Below are 23,941 nucleotides of genomic sequence, written 5' to 3' on the forward strand. Positions count from 1 at the left end.
CCTTTGGCTGGGGGTGGGGGCAGCTTAAAAATGGATGTTTTTAGTTGTGTGTTTGCATTAAGGAATTTGGTTCATTTCACAGGGTCTGTCTGCCTGGCAAAAGAGTTCTCTCTCCTCAACTCTCCTCCTGAAGTAATCTGGCTTTAGGGCTGGAAACAGCCACTGTCCTTAGGAATTAAAGTGCATTTTTCAGTAAAAAGGGGTGTGTGGGGGTGTGGTTTACACTTAAGTGATAGTGATTAAAAGAGGGTGGGGTGAGAGGAAATCCTATTCCTATATATAGGTATTTATAATTAAGGTCATAATAAAAATCAATACTCTCTAAGGAAATAAGATGCGCAAACCAGCCAGGCACCCTCTGAAGTGCAAGGGCACGAGCCTTGCTCACTGACTTGTCTGAGGCATCTTGAAGCGACCTGGAGTAGTCGCTGCCGATGAAAGACACAAACCACAAGGTTTAGTTTTTTCAAAGGGAAAAAACAGACTGATAGGTTCTCATAGTTACAAACGACCTCATTCCCTTTCAGGGATAACAGCATTTTAGAAACTGATTGTCTGTTTTAATATGAATCCTTGATTAGCAAATTGTGAAAAAATGTTAGGGTAAGTCTGTTGCTTACAAATATTATGGTAGCTTTTAAAAACTCAGGCGGAGGGGGCATGGTAGGTGCTTGCTATCAATCAGTATCAGCCGAGGAGAAGTGAAACTTCCCTGTAATCTCCTTATTTGATAGCTACCACTATTTTCCTTTTAGTAGGAAAACCATTTACTATTTCTTGGGGGATCAATCCCAAGAGTTTTCCAAAGAGAACGAAGTGCTACATCATTAGCTGTATGCAGAAGTGATGGGCTCAGAATGAGGGGGAATTGTCCTGGAGTCTGGCCTCTGAGTCCAGTGTGATCTGCTTTTCACAGTGACCAGTGGGAAGGCACAATGCCAGGGACAGTGGGTGGGGACAGTGTCACCCAGCAGATAAGCACCATAGAGAACAGATTTCTTCCAGACCACGTCCATCTGACAGAAACCGAGTTTTGGCTACACGACTCTTCTGTCTGAACCCTCAGTCTTCTCTCCTTCTCTTCAATCTACTTTTCCCTTTCCTCACATATGCTGAACTGCCCCAAACTGAGAGTTTTCAGATTTCTGAAAGAAGCCCTTGGTTCCTGATTGAACTGGCAGTGCTCTTTAAGGTCTGCCATGAGATCACAAAAAAGAAAGAAAGAAAAGAAAAGCAGCGGGCTCAGCCTGTGAACACAGACCACAGCAGACGAAAAGTGAGAGGCTGAGGCAGAACTCATTGCTTCTGCCTAGAGGTTGGGAGCGTCTTACTTTTGTTGAGAGGAGGGGGATGGGGCAGGTGATGAAACTGTGGTCAGACTAGCCTCTGGTTAGCTGCTTCCAAAAGGACTTCTTAGAGGTTTCAAAGGAATCGGCAAGCTGACCCAGGAGGGCAGAAGAACTTGACAGAACATCACAGTCCTGATAGGGAATGTTTTGTTTCTTGCTTAAAATACAGTACAAGTTCATAAATACATCTATTTTTTATCATACCTTCCCCATCCTCTTCCACTGCCCCCACTCCCAATCTTAAAATCCAGTGCGGCATGATTTGCATAAAGTTCAACAACATTTCACAGTACTCCACAATGCTCTTCAGCAGGAGAACCCCAGGGCCACTCTCCCGATGCAGACAAGTCCCAAAGGCTGCCGCTTTCCATCCACCCAGTATCAGGAAGCCTTCACATGCTTTCTAAGGCAAAGGAGGCGTTTTCTCTAAGTGACACTGCAGAATTTGCATGCTAAGCAAATAGCCGGGCCTTAATGTTACTGTAATGAGATTTCATAGCCTGATGCTAATTCAGTCCTCTGCACTAACCAGTCTTTCCTTTTTGACCCACTTTTTCTTCTCAAATGCACCAGCTATTTGAAATTTAAACGATCAGCTATTTGTAGGCAATATATGAACGAATTTCTATGGTGCCCAGAATTCTCTCAAGAGAGAACCTGCTCTGAAACACAAATTGCTTTCATGAATTAGAAATTACTGGGTAGCTCCTTAGTTTGAACAGTGGCTCTCACTTTTTATGGGAAATCAAACAGTTTCCTCCCTTCCATTACCATGTGTGAGGTTGCCATGGGCAGGTACCTTTACTACTGCGGTGGAGAGAAGGAAAGATATGAAACCTCATTTGGGAATTACTAGATTAGATCTTTGACATCCTGGAACAAAGATGCTAAAATGATTATTTCACATTTCTTATAAAATTCAGAAACATTTAAACCTTATCTTGTGCATTTCATTCACAAAGAAGGAAGAAGGAAAGACACTTTACATAGACATCCTACATAGAAGCCAGCTAAGAGGTTGATCACCCCAGAAAGGGCCTTTTCTCTGCACTGACTTTAACAATGCTTCTCAGTTATTTTACAAATAGAGGCCCCCCTAGGTGGCGTGGCTTGGCTCTTATAATAAGGTCAAGGGTTCTATTTTAGAGGCAGAACTGAGAAACCTCCACTCAAATCATCTATGTAAAGGAAAGTGGGTTCTAGAGACCAGACTTTAAAAATATGCTTTGTTTACTTATGCAGACTTTGTATCGTATAGAGAGGAATGGAATGGATGGCAACATCTCTCTCCAGAATGACTCTGAGGACAAATGGACGATCTATTGTAACGCCTGAGTCTTGGCCCACCCACCATAAGCTTTAAACTCAGAGCCATGCCTCGGGTATCAATAAAGGTTATCAATAAAGGTATCTGATGAGGGAGGTCTACAGGCCAAGTCAACTGGCTCTAAACTAGAAAGCAGTAAGACCAGTGTTCACCCAAGTCACAGGGAAGAAATGGAAGTCTCCATGCTTCCTCCCAATTCACAGATTTAACATGCCTCAAAGGAATGATCTAGTAGGTGTTTCTCACTGTTGTATTTGTTCTGTTTTTAAGGAAATCACTTTAGCTGTACTGGCTGCACCATCAACAGTAAATTACTGACTTTAGGTAAGACTACCTTAAGCATGTGGTATAGCAAAACAGCGGGGGACCGGCCTAGGACAGAATCTGGGCCCAAACAAAAGACAAGCCAGAAGTGAGAATTTTCTTAAGCAGAGTTAATTCCTGAGTCCAAGATATCAGCCTGGCGTATACACTGACAATTATTTTACAGTTATACAAAACATAGCTGTGGTGGATAGATTCACATTGATTTTACTGCCTCATCTCCTACAGGATTCGTACTGTATTCAGTTGTCACCTATGAAGTAATGCTTGTCTAATTATTTGAAATTTCACACTGTTGGTATCATCACTTGTCCTACTCAGTTACTGGGTAAATGAATATTTATTAGCTGGTACCTAAAACAAAGAAGCCAACTTCTAAAAATATGAAACTGGATCACTCTCTCTCATCTTCACTCCTAATTAGACATCAGGACCAGCCAGTGCATTAGAAAGAAAAGGCGGAAGCTTTCCAGGATACCTATTAAAGGGCCAGTGGCCTTCCCCAGCTGTAAGAGATGTTCCAAGGAGAGGTGGCCTGATGTGGCTCAGTGTACCAGTGCCCCAAACAGCTGGACTTCAAGATTAGGTGGCTTGCCTAGTGGTATTTTACTATTAAAATTACATTTTCTGACACCCACAACATTCAAGTGAGGCCATCCTGACTATTGTAACAGTACCGGCATTAAAAATAGGAATGTCTCTCTTTGGAGTGACAAAAAAGCAAAACAGGCCCTCCAGAAGGCCATGTAATCCTCACCTCTATGTCAAGATGTTGGCAGAAGGCTCATTACCAGGAAAATATGGTTTTTATTCCAGTCCCCCCAAAATGGACTGCAAAATGGCAACTGAAAACAACAACAACACAGGATTCAGACACATTTTTCACATCATTAAAAGGAGTTGGGTGCATCTTTGAAAACAACAGAAAGGCTCCACTTCCACTGACTACTCCTGCCAAGTAGAAGCCAGCGGGTAAAAGCACTGCCCCAAGTCTTCTGACACTTGGATCTGGGCAACAACACAAACACTGACATCTAACTTGACAAGGAGAACGGGACCTGGCAGCCTCTCTATTTTGGGTCTGGCTTTCCTTTGCTTGCTACAGAAAGCTACACTCTCTCTTCAGCCGAGTGCTCAGAGGTAGAGGAGCTGAAGTGAATACGAGAAAGAATGGGGGGACAGTGGCTGAGGAATCCAGCCTCCTGCCAAAGGGGTTGCGGGGCAACCTTGGAATATGCTCAGTCTTTAATGGGAGGTAGTGTACATCGACTCATCTGCCTTCATCAGACACCTTGGTCTCACATACATACATGAAATCACAGACCCGGAGCTGGCCACTCACAACAATATTGCAACTTGCAGCAGCAGCACGCCTAACCTAACAGCTGCTTTCAGTCCCAATTTTATTCTGCACTCCAGCTCTTCTCAGGAAGATGTAAGCCAAATCGGTTACTTTGAGGTCCCTCCTTTTGCCAGGCTTTTAAACATACATTTCACTTTAGCACCTACATCTTTATCTCTGAAGAATAGCTGTACCAAGTGGGTGCAACGTGTCATAGCATCTTTATAAACAGAAAGTGCAAGAAATCATTTTCTTAGCCAAAATACAAACAAAGCAACAAAAAGCTCTCATAGCCTACTGTGCCAAGAATGAGATTTTTAGAATCCATGATACAACTAACAAAATGCTTCTAATGCTACCAAGGTCATAGTTGATGAGTAAATATTTATAAACATACATTTATGAAAAAAGATATTAAGAAAATAGCCAAACTACCCACAAGTTATTTGCATGAACTCTCTTTAGTATACCACTCTGTGTTCAATGCACATGCATATACAAGTGAATTATATTAGTGTTATTTTTTTATTGGGCCAGTTTTCCAAAAAGAAAACAGGCTCATTTTTTAAAACTTCAAATTACATGATTTAAAATCATTTTTTGTAAAAATATTACAAATACCATAAAAATTCTAAAGTCTCTGCTGTCTGGCTGACAGCCATTCTAGAGGTGATTTGTCACACTCAGCGCGCCGTTTCAGCATCGTGGCTTTCCGAGGAAACACAGCTTAAGCTCTGTTCCCAGTGTTGTAATTCGGTTTATGTAGTGGTTCTTAAAGAACCACTAGAGTTAGGATTCTGTTACCTTATGGGAAACTCAGTAGATCGCCTTCTCATGACATAAATATCTGCTTTAAGGATGCAGCTACCAGCAGAAATCTAAACACCCTTAAGGAATTTTCTACTCACTTAGGCTGTTGTGATTGGGCTTGTTATGGTCTAGACTTGTGATGCTGAAAAAAAAAAAAAAAAAGAACAAATATTTTGTCAATCTACAGATTCCCTTTCTTCTCTGTTCTCTTTTGCAATTCAAAACCTCAGGATTGAGTTTCATCTAATCATCAGATGATTCCAAATTTAAGTCACCGAGAGCCTAGAGAAGGGCCGGGAGAGCTAGAAAATCCAGACCGAGAGACACTTCCATAGATTACCATGAGTTTTCATTCTCTGGAAATCTTTTCAAAAGCTTTCTCTATCACAAAGAGCAGACTTTGAGTGGAAATGTGCATCAAAAAGAATATTTTAAGACTCCTTTATTTTTCTTCATTAAAATCTGCCCCAATCTTTGCATGATAAAATCGAATTAATCTTGATGCCTAAATGCCTCCAAGCACGCCCTCCCAGCCTATCCAAAGTCTTCTCTTTTCCTTCCCAGCATTCTGTAGGGCCCTAAACTAACTCTTCAGCCCTGGGTGTTCCTTTTTCTCTATATTTGCAATTCCTGAGGCCTGGCCTAAGGACAGAGCTCCCTTTACTGTATGATAATTGGGTGGCCAACTAGAACCCCTCCAGCTAACTTCAGGGATCCACTGCACAAGGAATGGATGGACAATCCCAAACCTTTCTTCTCTTAAAAAGTGTATTGACTTGAGGATGATCATTTTGTTGCAGAATTTATTCTCCCTTTATTTCTTGTGATGGCAGTTACGAGTCTAATTATTATTAGCCAGCAGGAGTTAAAATAAAGCATCCTAAATCTAACAAAACTTCAATGATCTGTTATTTTAGATAAGAGAGGTTGGCAGCAACTGGTAACTTTAAAGGATTAACAAAATGTAAAATTGGGCAATAGGTTTTCCTTATGAAAGGTATTAAAAGTGGGACGAACCTACTCATCGCCTAGCACAAAACTCAGCCAGAGCAGGTGGATGGCAGTGACGATGGGATTAGGATACACAGGCAAAACTTACAATTATTTCAACAATGTGGTCGGTCCTCTAGCCGCTCAACAGAAACTCCTGTTGAAAGAGATTTGGTAGCCATATAAATTTCCCATGCCACGAGAGTTTTCACCTACTTATAAACTTAAAATATAGCTGATATCTCCAGTTCTGTTACAGTAAGCTTTTCACTCCCTCAGGAGTATTTCTGTCTCGGCATGCACAGTTTCTGTGGCTTCACAAAACAAAGAATTGGGCAAAAGCTCACAAGTTGGAACAAGAGAAAAAATGGATATTTTGCTGTTAGATAAATGAAATTCGGGGGCAGGTAGATAATGAAATCTGTTGCAGGTATGTGTCTCATTCTCCTAGCTCCTTTAATGGCCAATGCCAGACATAATAAGTGGTGTCTATGGAACAAGCAATGGACCTAAATGAATGAACAGAGAAGAGTCAACACCAGTAAAAAAAAAACCCAGAAAACTGAATGCTGCCTATAAGAGATTAAGGACGGGCCCCAATCATTGACAGGCCTTTCATCAAGTAGGAAGGTATTTCCTGTCCCCATGAATCTGGGCTGACCAGTGACTTCTTTGACCAATACTGTCTGGTGGTGACCCTGGCCTTAACAGGATGCCTCCTACGAAGCCTCTTGAGGCCTGAGCTGCCATTCTGAATAAGTCCAACTACTCTGATGGAGAGACCACATAGAGTTGCTAAGACACCAGCGAGGGAGAGGAGGCTTGCTGAACCATCCTGCAAAGGTGGAGGCATGTAGGTGAGGTTGTCTTGGACACTCCAACCCAGTCCAACCACTTACTGAATACTATGAAGTGACCTGACTCGTCACCACTGGGAGCAAGAGAATTGCCTAGATGAGCCTGTCCTGAATTTCCGACCCACATCATGAGAGATGTACAATAGTAGTTGTTTTAAGTCACTGAAGGTTCGGGTAGTCTGTTACTCAGCAACAGATATGTGGAATGCTAGCTTTCATTTTCTGCCTTGGTAGTAACTCATTCACACATTCACCACTAGACCTACTACATGGGTGACTCTTGAAATCAGTGGGCAATAATATCCCCAGAAAATGCTCACCATTCAACATCTGCTCAAAGATCAACTGCATTATCTTCCAATCACATATTCTTGAATTAACAGTTCACTATAAGCAGTACTGTTACAGGCTATTGCATATCCCAGTTCATCCCAACCTTTATCATTATACAGTCAACATGACAGAGTGAAGACAGTTTGGACTTTGGGATCAGACTGGCAAATACTGACTGTGCAGTTTATCCGTGGTGTGACCTTGGGCTCATCAGTTTCCTCATCTATACAGTGTGGTATGATTATACCTATTAAAGGCAATATAGTCTATCAAGAGTATCAACTCTTGTATGAGACCACCAGGGTCAACCTGTGTCTCGGTTTCTTCCCCTCGAAAGTGAAAATAATAGCAGTATCTACCCTAATAGGATTGTCACAGGATTATAAGAATCAATCAATGAGAAGCACAGAACTGTGCCTGGCACGTAGTAAGTGTTCAAAGAAGTCAGCTACTTTTAGTTCTTCTATTATTACTTTATAGGATTATTTTCTTCATAGGGTTAATTAATTCTGTCCCCTTCTCTTGGATCTTTTCTCTATGCAGTAAAAAGTGCAGGTTTTAAAAAACATACATTCAGACTCCAACCAAGTGGGTTTAGGACTCTCAATTACTATAGGAAGCCTCATCTACACTACGTCTAAAATCAATGTTGTTATACAAATTCCAAGCACACTGTCTGGCACCAAAAAGTACTTAATATTTACTTAATGGCACAAATTTGCCTGTATGCTACGTACTACTTAAGATGGTGATTTCACAGAATAAACATTTCCCTATAAGATACTTTGATGTTTGGTATTATAGGTTAATTCAACTTCTAAGTTTCACAGTAATTAATAATTAGTACTATTAAATTGTGCCCTTGCCATATGAGGTGCTGCACATAAATCTCTTTTAACTGGATAGTGAATTTTAGTCACTTCAATAAGACTGAGTAGACATGAAAGAAGCAAGCATTAGGAAAGTATTTTCTTTTTTTAACACAACTGCTCTGCCTTTATAATGTAGCTTATGTTTAAAGCTCCCACTATTTGAGCTGGTGGGCCATTATTAACTGTGTTAAGATGGGAGATACTTGTTAAATAAATAATGGGGAGATGTATGGTAAGGAATTTATTTATATATGTACCCTCTGTGAAAATGTGTATTTCAAGTAATAATTGCCTCCTAAGTCATCGTTGTTCCTCACAGTTAAGGGAAAAGATAGTCTGCTTACAAAACAAAACTGGACAGTCTGTACAGATATTTTCTAAGTTTGATATCATTGTTCCCATCAATAATTATACCCTTTAGAACTTAATTAAGTCACGTGTTTTAAAGTATTCAAAATATCCAACTTTGGCTTGTTCTGAGCAAGAAAACCCACTTACTGCAAAACAAAAAGACTGGCCCTAGGAAAAGCACCAAAGAATAAGAAGACTGAAATCAGAGAATGAGACTAGAAAACAAAGAAGGCAAAACATAAAACTGATAATTACCAAAGAAGTCATAATGCTTGGCAAACTCCACTGTTTCTCACATTAAACAGATTTACATTAAATGACATCTACTATAGACCTCAAGTAGGGATGGATGCAAATGATTCACTGAATTCATATATCCGAATCCAATTTCTTTCACAAGTCCAAAATCCCAGATTAATCAAGAGTCTTAAATAGTCAGAAGAGCAACAGTCCAAAATGCCAAAAACCCACTATTACTATAATATAAGTGTTTTAAGACAAGGCAGAACAAATGTAGGCAGATATTATCGATGAAGATTACTTATTACTAAGAGGGTGTATTATATAGAATTTACTAATCTCCACATTAGAGAAAGGCAACTAAGAATAAAATGCCTGGTGAAGAAGTGTCCTTCAGGTGGCTGGGTCACTCATCTGAACTTTGCATGTATTATGGAGCTACACCCACAAAGTGAGAGGCAAACTCACTGGATTGCACCAGCGTGGCCTACAACCCTTTGTTCAGACAAGTACATTTAATGCAGAGGACCATGTATTGTTTTCAAATGGGGAATAACTATATTTTTCTTTTGCAAGGATTTCTATTTTTTTTTTCCTTCCAATTTCTTCACATCTAGCATCAATAAGCTATTTGAACGTAAGAATGAACACTCACTAAACAAATATATAATGGCCCAATATATATTCAGAAGAATTATAGTTGGTAATAGAAATTGGAAGATAGGTCTAAGAAGAATTAGCAATCTTCAGATGTTTCATTGTTTTAAAATATTAAAAAGGGAAAAGGAAGATTTGGCTTTTCAGCACTACACATGGAACAAAGTTTACTTGAGGAAATTAGAATGAAGATTTATAATATAGGAAAAGTTAGAGGTTTCTAATCTAGAAAAACAGTACTTTGAATAAGAATCAAACCACTTATTCCTAACAGAAATACAATTTTAATACTAGTGGGAATAAATTCACCCTTGCTATCATTATGCAAGGCAGTTCAAGTTAACTCAGAGGAATGGCAAAACTTACTTATAAAAATTTTTTTTTTTACCATATTTTATGTAAACATGGTAATCGTTGAACCTTACATTATGCATGGGGATTGTTTTAAAAATTTATTTGTTTATATCTATAACAACCATCCTAAACTTTAATCTACCTGCACCCTTAAGGCAAGGTCAAATCCTAATGACTATTCTAAATGTTCTTAAAGCAATGGGAACCATTAAGGAGCACAAGGAGGGTTGTGAGAAAAGGAACTAGGAAAAGATGGCTAACTCTTTTGGGAAACATGCATATATAGCAATATGAATTAGAACCCTTTTAGACTTATGAATTTGTAAAAGCAAAATGGCAAGACTGACAAATTTGGGGGGTGATGTGATCAAATTTAATTGGGAGCTGGTACACTTCTGTCAGATTTCAGACAGTAAATTCTGCATTTTCAGGCTTTGCAGACCATCTGGTCTCAACTTTGAATTGTAGTAGAAAGTAGCCATAAACAACACTTAAATGAAGAGGCGTGGCCCTAGTCCACCATCACTTTTGACCAGGGGGCTGCAGTTTGTTGAACACAGACCTAATTCATAGTCCTAGGGACAGCCTCTGAAATTTAGGGATTACCTGACATAATTGCTTATTGTCCCTTCTAAATTGCAGGAACCAAAATACTTCAATATTTTCACTCTTTCCCATGAGGCATAAGTAAAAAGATAGAGTTCAGTAGAGACTTATCTGTTGTTTCTTAAACAAATAAGTACACAAATAAGGAGAAGGACATGTGAGGAAGAGATAAAAACCCTGTCTGTTGTATCTAAGAGAAAAAAAACTTTCAGGATTCAAACTCCATCCTGACTAAATGCCTGTCCACTATGATTCAGAAGACTTTTGTCTTTGTTTAATTTCCTTTCCATTAGCCATTGCTTTCTTTAAATTAGATCTTCTAGTCAAACAAAAGGTAGTTTTTACTAGTTAAAGGAAACAAAATCAGAGTCAAGTAATAGCTAACACTTTTTAAAAGTTATTTCTTGGTAAAAGACTATTCAGTTATTAAGGATGAAGTTCTCTTTGGTCAGACCACTTTCCAGCCAAGGCCAAATTTCAACTATGAAGTTCAGAGGAAAATGGTTTAATTCTATATGTTAAACCATCTTTGGAAAACCCCATTTCACAGATGTAGAGGGAACTGGAAACATTAAAAAAAATAAAAATAATAATACTTACAAAAAACAGAATCACCATACCCCACAAAAAACAAAACCACCAAAAAACAAAATAGCAAGAAAACTTTCCTTAATTGCCATCTCCCTTGGTTCTCTATCTTTATCCTTTAGTAAGTTATTTTACATATTCAAAATTAGATTTACCGTAACTCTCTGGTACAATGAAATGGCTCTGGGATGGTTTGCAAGTTACATAAAATAAAACTCAACTCAGTTCAGAGGTAAATATGGTTCTGAGTAAAGAGAGAACAGGTCATTAGAAAGAGCCTTTCTGCCTCAGTACAGTGTCACTGCGCAGGCCAATGCTGCATTTTTACTGGAATCAGAGTCCAGAGAAAAGAAAAGGTTCTCCTTAGAATGAAAGAAGATGACTATATTGCTCTCTCTCTTCGTTTACTGAGAATATTGGGTAGCTCCTTTGCTATGAAGAGCCATTCAATGAATAAAAACAGGCCCAGTGTTTGCTATTTCTCGGCATTAAAGTACTTGATGATTTAGCTCTCATTGCTAATGCAGTTCCCTTTACAAGGTGAAGATTTGGTAATCATTTTCAGCATTAGCTAATGTCATTTAGTACACCGTTAAAAGAGGTATCCTCTGTGCACACAACAATATAGTGATTCATTGATGTGGATAGAACACTACTAACTCCTATGCTCCTACATGAAGTTAGCTAAGAACTAGGGCAATATCACAGTGAACTTGGAGAAGAATATGGATAAGTATTCAGAATAATAATAATATCTCTCCTAGCTAAAATTGCTTTCGGAAACTTGAATTTTCATGAACCTCCTGGCTCTAGTCTAGACCAGTGAAAAGGAGAGAACCAGCAAAGACAATTGTGCTGATGGGCTCCTAGACGACCTGGAGGCACTATTCACAGTATTAACACAGCAACAGCTATTAGAAATGAGCGAAAAGGTAGGGAACCCACCAAGCATTCATAGCATTTCCATGTCTATTAGACAGTCTCTGCTGCATTCAAAGTGTGTGCTGCCAACCTCGGATAGAGTACTGACAAATGCTGCAAAGTTTCTCTGCACTTCACCTTTACAATTTGGTAATAGTTTAAAAAGCTCTATTTTCTCACTTAATCTAAGAAAACTAGCAAAGCAATAACTTTCCAGCATACTACTGCTAAAACGTAGGATGGACTTAATATTTTTTTGGTAGGCTTAAAAGCTCCGGCTAAAGCAGCATATTCTGTACTTTTCATCTATTTAGTTATGGCATGATCTGTCCATTGAAAGCCTTGATTACCAGCTGAAATGTTTCCCTATAGATTTTAGTCTCATTTCAACTCTACTTTTTGTAGGCCACAGAGCCTAGTTGGTCCCTAAGATGGCCTTAAGCAAGAGTTTTTACCCTATCATGGTGTCCTGGTCAATGTCTTATAAAGATGAAACAGCTCCAACACAACATTTAAGGGTAGGCTCTTAACATATGGTAGCATTATTACACTCCTATTAAAAGACACATTTCTGTTTTTCTAAAGCGAAAAAATAACCATTCTCTAGTGATACAGTGCAGCTGTATGTGTATGTACAATTCTTAGATTGCTTCAGAATTACCCTTTGCATTTAACATCCTATCATCAAAGAAATGCCACCTTTTCTGTCCCCCTTCCCACATATCACAAAGTGTACTATCAACACTCACAAATGGCTCACCAGTGCAGGCATGACCAGGCCATCTTCCAAATCCCTTTAACAATAATCTATGCCTCTGCACCAAGACAATTTCTTAAACCACTATGTATTTAAATACTAATCTTAACATTTTAATGATCATCAAGAGAAGCTTGAGATTTTTTGCTTTTCTATTTGCACTGTAACCTGTAAGCGTCTACTTGCCTGCATCCCTTAAAAATCCACCCTCATTCTCTGCATACAAAACCGGGCATCTAAAGCTACACGCTTGGTTAATTTCTCCTGACTCTCAGTGCTGGATTAAGAATCTCAGGATTACCAAAAAGGTCTCTTGAAGTTTTAAAAAATCTTAGGAATGATTAAGTAATCAAACCTGATCAAAACTGATGCCTTGATCAATTTATTGCAACATGATTGTGCCTGATGTTTTCTGGTAAATGCCCTGTACTATATTAAAAAGCAAAGCTCTTGGAGTCACCAGCAATTTGCTGATGGTTGGTTTATGAAGTACTAGGATGGCAGACATGAGACATGGATTTAGTGAGGTTCTTCTATTGGACTGAAAATATAAACTATTACTTATGTAAAAGGAAATGGAATTGTGGCTGCAATAAGAACCATAGTGTTGAATTTCTTCAATCAGAAAGCTGCAGAAAAAAATGTGTTTAAAATTTCATAGAAAAGTTATCAAACAGGGAGACCTGTGGATTTAAAAATACAATCCAGGCTCATTTCACTGAAAAGGGACATTTCTGATATATACTATTGCTGTTATGTGAAACTAGGAGCCGAACAAAGTGGAGGAAACTTTGGTAGTCAGCCTAACACATTAATTCATCTGGATTAGAGCCATTTCCTAATATCCAAAGATATACAAGCACTGTGGTTGCAGTAAGTTGCAGAAGGCTCTGTACTATTCCACGTTTGCAAACCCCAAAACCCTCTGCTCCCCTCACCTCAACCCAGCACTCCAGCCCCCAATCTTAGTGGTACCTATTGCAAACACTGCTGTCATTTCACTTCCAGCTGCTTAAAGTGCTTCAGCGGATGCTGCCTCCAGCATGACTGTTACCGAAACAGGACAACACAGCAGAGGCCTAGTCAGGGCAAAGATAAGTCTAACCTTTCAAAACAGTAAGAAGCACCAGGATTCTTTTTTTCTCTCCTTGAAATCTGAAGCTGCACATTCTGGCAGGAAGGAAGAACAGAAGTTCCTCATACGGTTGGCTGGTTCCAATGACCACGGCTCCTGCTGTGTTTTTTAGATGTGGGTGACAGCCACCAGCATGACATGGACCAAAGGACAATGTTCACATGTGACTGGTAGATAAATGAGCATCTATCACTGTTTTGTTAAAAAAATTTCTTTTTCTTATAAAGTTAACAAACCAAGGCTGTTGATCCCTGAATTAGAAAGTTGATTTGCTTGATATTTTCCAAAGTGTGAGGTGGGAAGGAGGACGGGGGTAGAAAGCCTCTAGTGCTTCTGTGTATGTTGCTGATCCTCTAGTTTGGCAACATCTCCTGACCTAGTGATGTGGCATTTTGTGAATCGGAGTACCAGCCCATGGCCCTGCTGCCGGCTGCTGACGGCCCAAAGGGGAAGAGGGTCTGCCCCCTCCCCCTCGATGTTTCAGTCTGGCCCAGTGGTGGACACAGAGCCCTGGGCAATGTCCCCAGGAACAACTGTCTCTTCTTGTGAAGGTGACTCTTCCTCGACCTGTCCTCGAGATGTGACAGTTGTTTCAGGGGAGATGCTATGCGGCCCCTCCAGGGGGATGCAGCCAGGGTGGTTTTTGCGAAAGTGCTGATTCAAGATGGCCTGAAAGGGGAAGCTTTTCCCACAAACATGGCAGTGAAAGGGCTTGTTGCCTGTGTGCTTGCGGATGTGATACTCCAGCTGATCTTTGCGGGTGTACTTCTTGCCACACATGCGACAGACGAACGGTGTGATCCCCATGTGCAGGCGCATGTGCCGGTCCAGGCTCCCCTTCTGGTTGAATGATTTGGCACAGTAGATGCAGGTGAGACGGGGGTTGTACCGGAACCAACGCTCAGATACTTCTTGCTCTCGAAGATACTCCACATAGCCACTTACTCCCATCATGGCTGATTCTTCTACCTGTGCCAGGTGAGTAAAATATGCACAAAAGAATATATTCTGTGAACAGACATAGTAAAATAAATCAAATCTATTTTACCTAAGTTACTAAGCTTTACGCTAATTTTAGAGATCCAAACAGGAAATTATTACCCACAAGTAAAGATGTTGACATAACAATTAAAAAAAAAAAAATGAGGACACTGTAGTCCATTACCACAACAGAACAAGTTAAGTTACGTTTTGCCTGACAAACTGCACGCTTTTTATGAAACCCCCAGTGAATGTTCTATTGTACAGCAACAGAAGAATCTGGGCCCACTCATACCAGCCTCTTGAATTCTAATGTACAATTTTATCTAGATAATCAGGCAGGTATTTAGACAGAGCTGGCCTAAGAGAACTTTCTCTGATGATGGAAATGTTCGTTTACCTGCATCATCTAAACTCTCATACATGTCAAGGCATATATTAACTCATCTCAATATCATCTCCAAACAATATTAGTTATTTTGTATTTCTTTATAACCTGCTCCTTCTTCTTTAGTCAGGTAAACCTCCTTGTGGAATTCCAATTGTTATCCCTATTACATCTACATATGCTTAGTAAGTTACCTCTTTCTAACCACTTCATTAAGTACTGCACTTAAATGCTCCACTTTCTTTAAGTGGTTATTGATTCCAATAACTGCCTTTTAAGCACTCTATTCCCACAACACTGTTAACGAGGTCTATATTGTCTCATCTATTTCTGTTTTGTGTATGTGTTAGTCTGCCGTATGTCCCCATTAAGTTATAAGGTCTGTCTCATATTTATTTGCGTCATAGTTACCTTCACATAGTCATCACATTCTATTTGAAAGGTGAGAGAAAAAGGGCCCTAATAATAAGAGTAAACTTTTCCTCCAAGCTCCTAACATTTTCTCTAACACCTTATTAAATCTAAAAAAAAGTTCTTATAATAGTTACAATTCCTTTTCTGGTAACAAAAACGGGCATGGTAACATGCAAGTAAAAGTAATTTGTAGTAATGTCTTGCTGCTGTTACTATTATACATACACAATAAATGTCCAATATTTAAGTAAAATCTAAACAAGACACTATCAGTATAATGCAGAAGCTAAAAAAATTAGCTATGAAATCTTAGTCCACCAGTGTTTTCTTTTAAAGGACAAAAGTGTTTACAATGTATTAAATTTTATTTGGTGAGTTCTACTGTCCTTTTAAAAATAAATCTTCAATGATAGAGACCTGTGAGGAAAAACAAACAAACAAACAAACAAACAATAATATTAATCAACTAGTTATGCTACTTGCTAAGGAGAGTTGCAAAGAAAATAGAAGACATAATTCCTATCTTCTCTAAAACATTTTAGTCTAACAGAAGATTCAGGAAGAAAATAAATGAAAAGATATAAGCATATAAAAATGCAAAAGCAGTTGTTTATAAATATTTTCTATTACATAAGGTAATAATTATGTAGTGTTATACCCACCACACATGTCAGAATCAGGCTCTTCATCTCAGGTCCTACATTTCCTGCATGTACTTTTCAGGGGTTACTCTTTTATTTCTATTCTCAGGACTAAAGACTGGTTTTGAAAAGAGTTCCACAATTTCATCTTTTCTATTTCCCAAACTCTGCTGATACCAAAAATGCATTTCCCGCCTGCATCGGCTTTACCTCCTCCTAAAAAAAGTCATCAAGGAGAATATTTCTTTAACATTCCTACATCTCCTCTCCTACATCTTTCCTGTGGGACTCACACACAGTGGCAATTTCTTCTGCCATCACAACTACATACCTGGGAGCTGGGCTGCTTAGGCTCATCCATTCTCCCAGGAGACTCACTTCGGGCTCTGTGTCTCTCCGTCAAGGGGACAACACTGCCGGAGGGGCTAAATCTGTCGGAAGAGGAGCAAAAGGGGACTAACAGAAGAGCAGTGTCAAGGAACTTAAAAAAGGGTGATGTTTACCCTCTTTATCTCATGGCTGAGAAAAGGGGAACAAACTGAACAACAGATGACTAAGAAATACTTTCAGGGAGTCAATAATAGGACCTGATTTGAACTAAGACAAGAAAGGTTTGCCGTAGTAAATTTAAGAAATACAGAATTACATACGAGCTAGACCAGTGGTAGGCAAACTGCAGCTAGAGACACTTGTGGCTCTTTGGCTCCTTGAGTGTGGCTCTTCCACAAAATACCACTTGCGGGCGTGCACTTCTAGTGCGACTGAAACTTTGTGGCCCATGTGCAGAAGTCAGTTTTCAGCCTGGACAAGTCTATTTTGAAGAAGTGGCCTTAGAACACTCAAGTGGCCAAAGAGCCACATGTGGCCCATGAGCCATGGTTTGCTGACCACTGAGCTAGACCACAGACCTGGGGAAGCTAAGGCTAAATATAAGTTCCAATCCTTGTGTAAGAATTGGGAACCACAAAAGAATAAATTAAAACTGGGTCTATAATTTTTTCTTCTATGTAACGATTAGGTTTGGTTGTTCCTCCCAACATTAACTTGTATATTTCAGACTGTTGATAGAGTAGATCATGGAGAGTCACAGTCTTTGCGTTAAGCTATTACTTCTGATACAGTACTAACATGGGGCAATAGTATTGTGCTCAAGAATATTTTAACTATTAAGAACACAAGAAGGAAAATAGTCAAATCAAGACTACCTGAAGTGGATACAAGATATACTTTTGAAATTTGTAACACATATGTCTTTCAAGACCAGGTATCAACCAACCATTACAACTTTTAAAATTTTCATTGTTCATGCAGTCAATTTTAATTTAATTTATTTATTTATTTATTTATTTAAATATTTTATTGATTTTTCACAGAGAGGAAGAGAGAGGGATAGAGAGTTAGAAACATCGATGAGAGAGAATCATCGATCAGCTGCCTCCTGCACACCCCCTACTGGGGATGCACCCGCAACCAAGGTACATGCCCTTGACCGGAATCGAACCCGGGACCCTTCAGTTCCCAGGCCGACGCTCTATCCACTGAGCCAAACCGGTCCCGGCAATTTTAATTTATTTTAAAAGGGGAAAAAGAACATATATGATCAATCTAAGTTGATAATACTTCTTTCTTTTTAAAGAAAAAATGTTTTTTTATTGATTTTAGAGAGAGGGAGGAAGAGAGAGGGGGAGAAAGAACCATCTATGGGCTGCCTCCTATACGCTTTCTACAGGGGATCAAGCCCACAACCCAAGTATATGCTCTGACAACCTCTCAGCACAAGGGAAGATGCCCAACCAATAGAACAGAGCCACATCAGCCAGGCAATACTTCCTTCAACCGAAACTTTCTTTCAGTTTACTTAAATTAAAACTATTGCTATTTCCACCAAAAAGAAATGCTCTAATTACCACTAGAAAGAGAAATGAGAGTCTAATAACACTGGTAAAAAAAAACAAACGAAAACAGACTCTCGGGCCTGTGATAGCAGTCTCCAATGAAAGACAAAAGGAAGACATCAAATGACAAGTGAAAAAAAGGGATAAAAACCACGTCCAAAGCTTGTCTTTGCAATAACTGTATTGTGATTCCACGAATTTAAAAAGAAGAATTACTGCTGGTACCATACCCCTTCTAACTTGATAGGTAGGAAGCAAAGAAAAGTAAACAGCACTACAAAGGCAAGTAAAACTCCCCAGAGACCACCCACCTGGGTGAGGGCACAAGGAAGAAGGGCAAACCGGCCAGGTTCCCAGCTGATGACCAGCCCTCTCCCTGGAATTCCGAGAAAGCCTTGCTAGTTACTGACAACAGCGTGGCTGCAGATGCTATCCTGATTAATGCAAGTGTCTAACTTTACCATAGCTCTTGCAGCACTGAATTCTTCAGGACTAGGGACTTCCTGCTTTATTTTTATTTTTTTAAAAATGTTTTTTGTTGATGTTTAGAGAGAGGGGAAGGGAGAGGGAGAGAAACATCAATGAAAGAGAAATAGCAATTGCTACCTCCTGCACACCACCTACTGGGTATCCAGCCTGCAAGCCGGGCATGTGCCCTGACAGGAATCGAACAGTGACCTTCGGTGCATGGGATGATGCTCAACCAACTGAGCCACACTGGCCAGGGCAAGGAGCTTCCTGCTTAAAAAAAATAAAAATGCAAGTCTTTTGGCATACCTCCAGTTTCCCCAACATACTTATTTTGGCTAAGAGCATCAAGGAGGGAAGATGCTCTCTGTACCACACAGGGGGGCTGCTTGAGTTATGTCCGTACAACAGCTGTTCCATGGATGAACAAAACAAAAGAGAACTTACCTGTCAATCTCACTGCTTGTTGGCCGAGTCACCTTGACTCCTGAAGACCCTAAAGTGTAATTTTCCTGGGCTACGGAACCATGGCCCGTGGTGTCAATCACCATGGCTGTGACTTCCTCGGCACTGCTCCCGTCTTCTCCGGAAGGCTGATTCTCAGGCCCCAGCCACTCCTCTAGATTTTCCGTCTTGATGTGCACTGCTCCAAGAACCCTCACGTCATCATCGCCCCGCGCCCCTCGGTCTGCTACTCCCGTCTCCACGTACCACTGTCCTGCTCGGTTGATCCGAAGAATAGGCTCCCGGCTCTCTACGTCGGAACTCTGTTCAATGATCTGAGGGCTGGTGGACTCCCCGGGAGGACTGAGCTCTCTGATGTCCAGCACAGCACTAACCTGACCTCGCCGGCTTCCCTTCGGGGCATTCTGTCGCGGGCTAAGGGAGCGGGTTAGAGTTGGTGTAACCCTGTGAGACTCAGCAGGTCTCTCTGGATGCTTTGTCCTCGTTTGGCTTAATTCTGCTTCGACCTCAGCCACATTAATTTTGAAATGAATGCCTTCTAGGATCTGGGTGCACTTGTCTATAATGTGCTGCATCTGCAGAAAACTGGCAGCTGTCAGGTAGCTGATGATATCTGCCAGCTGCAGGCATATCCGCCCCGTGTAACAGAAAGAAAGGAGCTGTTCAAACACTGTGGGGTTCTTGATGACCGAAATGGAGACAGTACTCATCTCGTTCAGGGACATGTGGTCCCGGAAATAGGGAGAGCTGGCGGCCAGTACCACTTTGTGAGCCCGAAAGGCTTGTCCTTGCACGTTGACCACGATGTCGCAGAGACGGCCCTGCATGCGCAGCTGGTTTAGATGGCTCAGGACAGAGTTGCTGAAGTCAGGGATCTCCAGTTGTATGTTACCACCCTTCTCCATGGTGGGGCCTGAGGGTGTAGGCAGGCATTCAACCCTGTGAAAGAGAAAACCGGATTCGCATGAACAATTACAACTGTACCCCCCGCCCCCATGCTTTCCAGTTCAAACCTATTTAAAAACATCATTTGGCAACATTTCAAAATCTCCCAGTAAAGGGACACCTGCCTTATGTTTAGACATGGAATAGAAAAACCAACAGGCTTTTTCAGTTTAGGTTTCACAGCAAGACACCATTAAACTAAAAAAGAGACTGTTAGTCCTAGCCAGGTTTGGCTTAGTGGATAGAGCATTGGCCTGCAGACTGAAGGGTCCCGGGTTTGATTCTGGTCAAGGGCACATGCCAGGATTGTGCGCTTGATCCCCAGTAAGCCTACCCAGGATTCTCTCTCATCAGTGATGTTTCTATCTCCCACACCCTCTCCCTCTCTGAAATCAATACAAATATATTAAACACACACACACACACACACACACACAAAGTGATCGTTAGCTTTCTAAAAATTCAGGCTATGCCCATACTTTCTTTACTAATAAGCTTACCAACATCAAAATAGAGTTCAACAGAACAGATAGCAGTTGTAATCATAAGGTATTTGCACTGAATATAAAATCCTATGACTTTTTCTTGGAGGAAATGCGTTTTTGAATAAGTATGTTTATGCACAGATAGGTTGATTAGAGATGCCTCGTCTTAATATTTTACTATTTGTGTGAGTTTATTATTTTACAAAAGTCACTACTATCCCACAAGAATGCAAGCCACTATTCTTAAGGGTGAGTCAGAGCCCCCACAAAAAGGATTGAGAAAAGGGGCCACAGGACTCAACTGAGATGAGGAGACTGGAAGTTCACTCTCAGAATTAGGAAAAGGGAGGTACACCTGCCCCCACCTCAATAATCTAATTTCAAAGTTGGGGATTTCAGGGTGGGGATGGTACTTTGATTCTGACATTTAGTTCCCCAAATGCTGGTAAAAATATAGAGCATTTACCACGTATGGCCAATATTTTTACATTTGAAAAGATTTTAAAGACACTAAGCCTAACTGCATCCAACAGCTTTTCCTGGTTTAGAGTAGTTTATATAAACCCCACTCGGAAGACACTCACTTGAGCCCAATGTGATTGCATTTATCTGTAAAGTTACGACATTACATAATTATCTAAGACCTGAAACTTCAGGAACTTATCTGACAAGCTCACGGGACTGCCCGGCATTCACCACACACCGATCAGTCAATAAGGGACGTGTATACACACTGTTTTCAAGAACCAACTTTTAGCCAACCTGACCTTTTTCCAAAGCGTTTTTGTTTGTTTGACAACTTTTAATCCAACAAGAGCCTCTGTCGATGCCATCCTGAATTCAGATGTGTTTATTTTGGAGCCTACACCAGCGCCTTTTTGTTTGCTCTTTCCGGCAATGCCCCAGAGTGAGGAGGAGGAGGAGGAGGCCCCTGGAGTGAGGAAGGTCTTTCACTCCCGTCGGCACCGGAGGAGTGAGAGCTGCAGGAGGGAGAATCGGGAACGCCGTGGGGTTGGCCGCTCCGGTACTTGAGTGGCTTCCGTCGGGGTTAGAAGCGCGGGGAGCGGGGAAGTGTCTGAGCCGCGGAATGTCACCGAGGAGCAGGGGAGGAGAGGGACAGGGGAGCCCGGCGCGAGGCCCAGGAGCGGGCCATCAGGTGCGGGGTGAGGACCGGGAAGGGGGCGGCGCCCCGGGACCCGGGCCAGGCGGGCGGTGGAGGCGGGCGGGCGGGCGGGCCGGCGGGCGCTGAGCCGCTCAGAGGTGGGTGTGTGTGTCTGGGTGTGGCCGGTGGGGGAGGGGGCCGCCCCTCCAGGGGTCCTGAGGGAGGGACTCGGCGAGGGGGCGGGTCCGGCAGCCCAGCCCGGCCCGGGGCCAAGGTGGGTGGCAGGTCTCGAGTGCCTTAGGGTGGGAGTTGGAAGAAGTGGCTGAGCACCCGGGGAGCAGGCGGGCAGAGGAGATCGGGCGGGGCGGCCCCAGGGCAGGGCAGGGCGGCGGGACGGGCGTGCGGGGCCCCGGCCCAGTCAAGGAGCAGCACCTACCTCCGGGGGTGGAAATGGGCAGGAATGGGCCGGAACACCGTCCCGGAAGTGAAAACCCCCGCCCCCTCCCCTGGAGCGGGCGACGTGCCGGAAGGAAATCACTCACCCTTCTACCGTCCCCTTTCCCCCTCCCCCAGCGCTTTCCGTCCCCGCGCCCCCTCCCCGCTCCCTTCTTCCTCATCTGCCGGTTTGGAGGGTGGGAGCTCGGCGTCACGACGGCCATGGTGGCCCCGCCCACAAGTTGAGGGGGTGGAGCCCAAGGCGGGCCCGGAGGCCCGGACGAAGGCGTGGCTGGAGGAGGAGACTAAGGGGGAGGAGCTAAAGTCGACGCAGGCGGGGAAAGTGCGTCATGACGTCACAGAGCGAAACCCTTATGTACAGGCGCCCGGGCGCCATCTCGGTCTTTCGAGGATGGAAGTCGGTCGCAGCTGGTACGTGTTCGTGTTTTCGCGGGTGCTCAGTGGGTTCTTGGTTCAAGGCCTCAGGTCGTGGCAACTAAAGTCGCCCTACACGCGCCGACTTTTAGGGGCTTAGTTGCAAGGCTTTGCGGGAACCTCAAGAGGAGGATTGTAGTGGATTGCGCGTTGGGTGCGGGCTCGCCATAAACTCCACTGCGGGGAACACCTCGGCTCGCGCGCTCTGCCTCTGATGAAGCTTACGTTGGTAGGGACATCTGAGACTGTTGATGAATGCCAACAGCTCTGATGGCGGCGCACGCCGAGCCACCGAGTCGGGGGTCTCTGTTCATGGCCTCGGCCGGAGCCACTTCCTCCTGGTAAGGCCTGGTTATCGGGAAAGTCCACGTGGTTCTCCGAGTGGCTGCATTCCGCATTGCACCATTATTGCCTTCAGAGGTTCTTAAACTCAGCTGTACTATGCTCTCCTGATAGTGCGCTTAGTGCACCCATCGTAGTATGAAATTATGGGGGATGAAAACCATTTGCATAGACGGCATAAACCGGCATAAATAATCTAGAACAAAATGAACTAAAAGTTAATATTTTTCCTAGGAATGATGCTAGGCACGAGTGCAGTGTGGCATCTGATGGACGGGTAAGAATCGGGGTAAACATGGTGGGAAGGATGAAATTTGCTTAAATGTGGGGTGTTTTTTGTTAAGCCTGTGATGGTTTAAGAGTAGTGGACAGAAGGAATTTCTGAAAAATCCTATTCTGAGGCTTCAGTATTCGTGACATTAACAGTTAACGTGGCTGTGTAGAATGCTTCATTGGGTATTCTTTGTTTTCTAGTTCTGTGCCAAAGGAATGAGAACTGCTGTTGGGGTAAGTGAACCGAGTTTGTTTTTGTTTTCCCAGGGGGAAGTTAGGTTAAAATACACGCAATGTGCCACAATGATGACATTTTATTTGCTACTCTCGACTGTGAGAATGACGAGACGTATTACCACCATTACCCAAACTGAGGCACACAAAAGGGTGATTTAGAAAAAATAAAGATTGCACCTAAGTTAACGTGAAATTCTTCCCTTCTCAGGTCTTAAAGTGCAAGCATCACACTCTGGCCATGAGCAGACAGGTGAGAAACCTTTTTTATATTTTGTACTTATTTACCCAGGACTTTTGAGTGATTTAAGGAATCACGTTGCCAAATCGGTGCTGATCCTCACGGTCTTAAGCCTTACCTTTTCAAACATGACCGTCGGCACTGATAGTTAGGGGACACCTAAAGAGACAGATACTGTGATGCTTGCATAGTTCAGCAGATTGAATTCTGAAGAGATGTACCACTTGTCTGATGTGTCTGGTGTGAAACGTTTGCTGTTAACGGCATAAGCAACGTGCCGCCACTAATTTGGCTTTTTCTTTTTACTTTGGTGTAGGCACTAAAAAGGACTAACTGGAAGTTGGAATGGTAAGTAAAATTATAATTTCACACCGGTAACTGGAC

General features: G+C 42.0%; 2 protein-coding genes and 4 non-coding genes across 12 annotated transcripts in view; 5 read left to right on the top strand and 1 right to left on the bottom strand.

Moving 5' to 3' along the window:
* Nucleotides 1–22,147, bottom strand: ZBTB37 (zinc finger and BTB domain containing 37). Of its 2 annotated transcripts, XM_036441942.2 has the most exons (5): nucleotides 22,034–22,147; nucleotides 21,263–21,475; nucleotides 19,048–20,004; nucleotides 16,569–16,668; nucleotides 1–14,782 (listed from the first exon to the last, which is right to left on the bottom strand). In XM_036441942.2, exons 3-5 carry the CDS (start codon nucleotides 19,968–19,970, stop codon nucleotides 14,294–14,296), a joined length of 1,512 nt encoding a protein of 503 aa, XP_036297835.1. In that variant the 5' UTR covers nucleotides 19,971–20,004; nucleotides 21,263–21,475; nucleotides 22,034–22,147; the 3' UTR covers nucleotides 1–14,293. The 2 variants fall into 2 exon arrangements, with proteins under 2 accessions (XP_036297835.1, XP_045439170.1); XM_045583214.1 differs by lacking the exon at nucleotides 22,034–22,147 and having other exon boundaries at nucleotides 21,263–21,716.
* Nucleotides 22,058–23,941, top strand: part of LOC118721213 — a 9,713-nt gene continuing 7,829 nt past the window's right edge. For all 6 annotated transcript variants that reach the window (XM_045583220.1, XM_036441953.2, XM_045583216.1 and 3 more), the window contains exons 1-5: nucleotides 22,058–22,464; nucleotides 23,044–23,086; nucleotides 23,284–23,316; nucleotides 23,528–23,569; nucleotides 23,874–23,905. In XM_045583220.1, coding sequence (XP_045439176.1) covers nucleotides 22,058–22,464; nucleotides 23,044–23,086; nucleotides 23,284–23,316; nucleotides 23,528–23,569; nucleotides 23,874–23,905 — 557 coding nt within the window. The remainder of the gene's footprint in view (nucleotides 22,465–23,043; nucleotides 23,087–23,283; nucleotides 23,317–23,527; nucleotides 23,570–23,873; nucleotides 23,906–23,941) is intronic.
* LOC118721841 lies at nucleotides 22,668–22,747 on the top strand. Its single transcript, XR_004988852.1, has one exon. It is a non-coding gene; the product is annotated as a small nucleolar RNA SNORD74 (small nucleolar RNA).
* On the top strand, nucleotides 23,152–23,213 carry LOC118721807. The gene has a single exon (XR_004988830.1). It is a non-coding gene; the product is annotated as a small nucleolar RNA SNORD75 (small nucleolar RNA).
* Nucleotides 23,379–23,460, top strand: LOC118721835. The gene has a single exon (XR_004988848.1). It is a non-coding gene; the product is annotated as a small nucleolar RNA SNORD24 (small nucleolar RNA).
* LOC118721802 lies at nucleotides 23,729–23,796 on the top strand. Its single transcript, XR_004988826.1, has one exon. It is a non-coding gene; the product is annotated as a small nucleolar RNA SNORD77 (small nucleolar RNA).

Source organism: Pipistrellus kuhlii, unplaced genomic scaffold (genome assembly GCF_014108245.1).
Source record: "Pipistrellus kuhlii isolate mPipKuh1 unplaced genomic scaffold, mPipKuh1.p scaffold_m20_p_18, whole genome shotgun sequence".
NCBI lineage: Eukaryota > Metazoa > Chordata > Mammalia > Chiroptera > Vespertilionidae > Pipistrellus > Pipistrellus kuhlii.

Bases quoted from the DNA above. Each gene is read 5' to 3' on its own strand.
- ZBTB37 (XM_036441942.2), bottom strand. From the start codon at position 19,970: ATGGAGAAGGGTGGTAACATACAACTGGAGATCCCTGACTTCAGCAAC. The intron at 16,669-19,047 runs GTAAGTTCTCTT...CTCTTCCGACAG, and splicing joins ACAAGCAGTGAGATTGACAG to ATTTAGCCCCTCCGGCAGTG. The intron at 14,783-16,568 runs GTATGTAGTTGT...CACCTGGCACAG, and splicing joins CTAAGCAGCCCAGCTCCCAG to GTAGAAGAATCAGCCATGAT.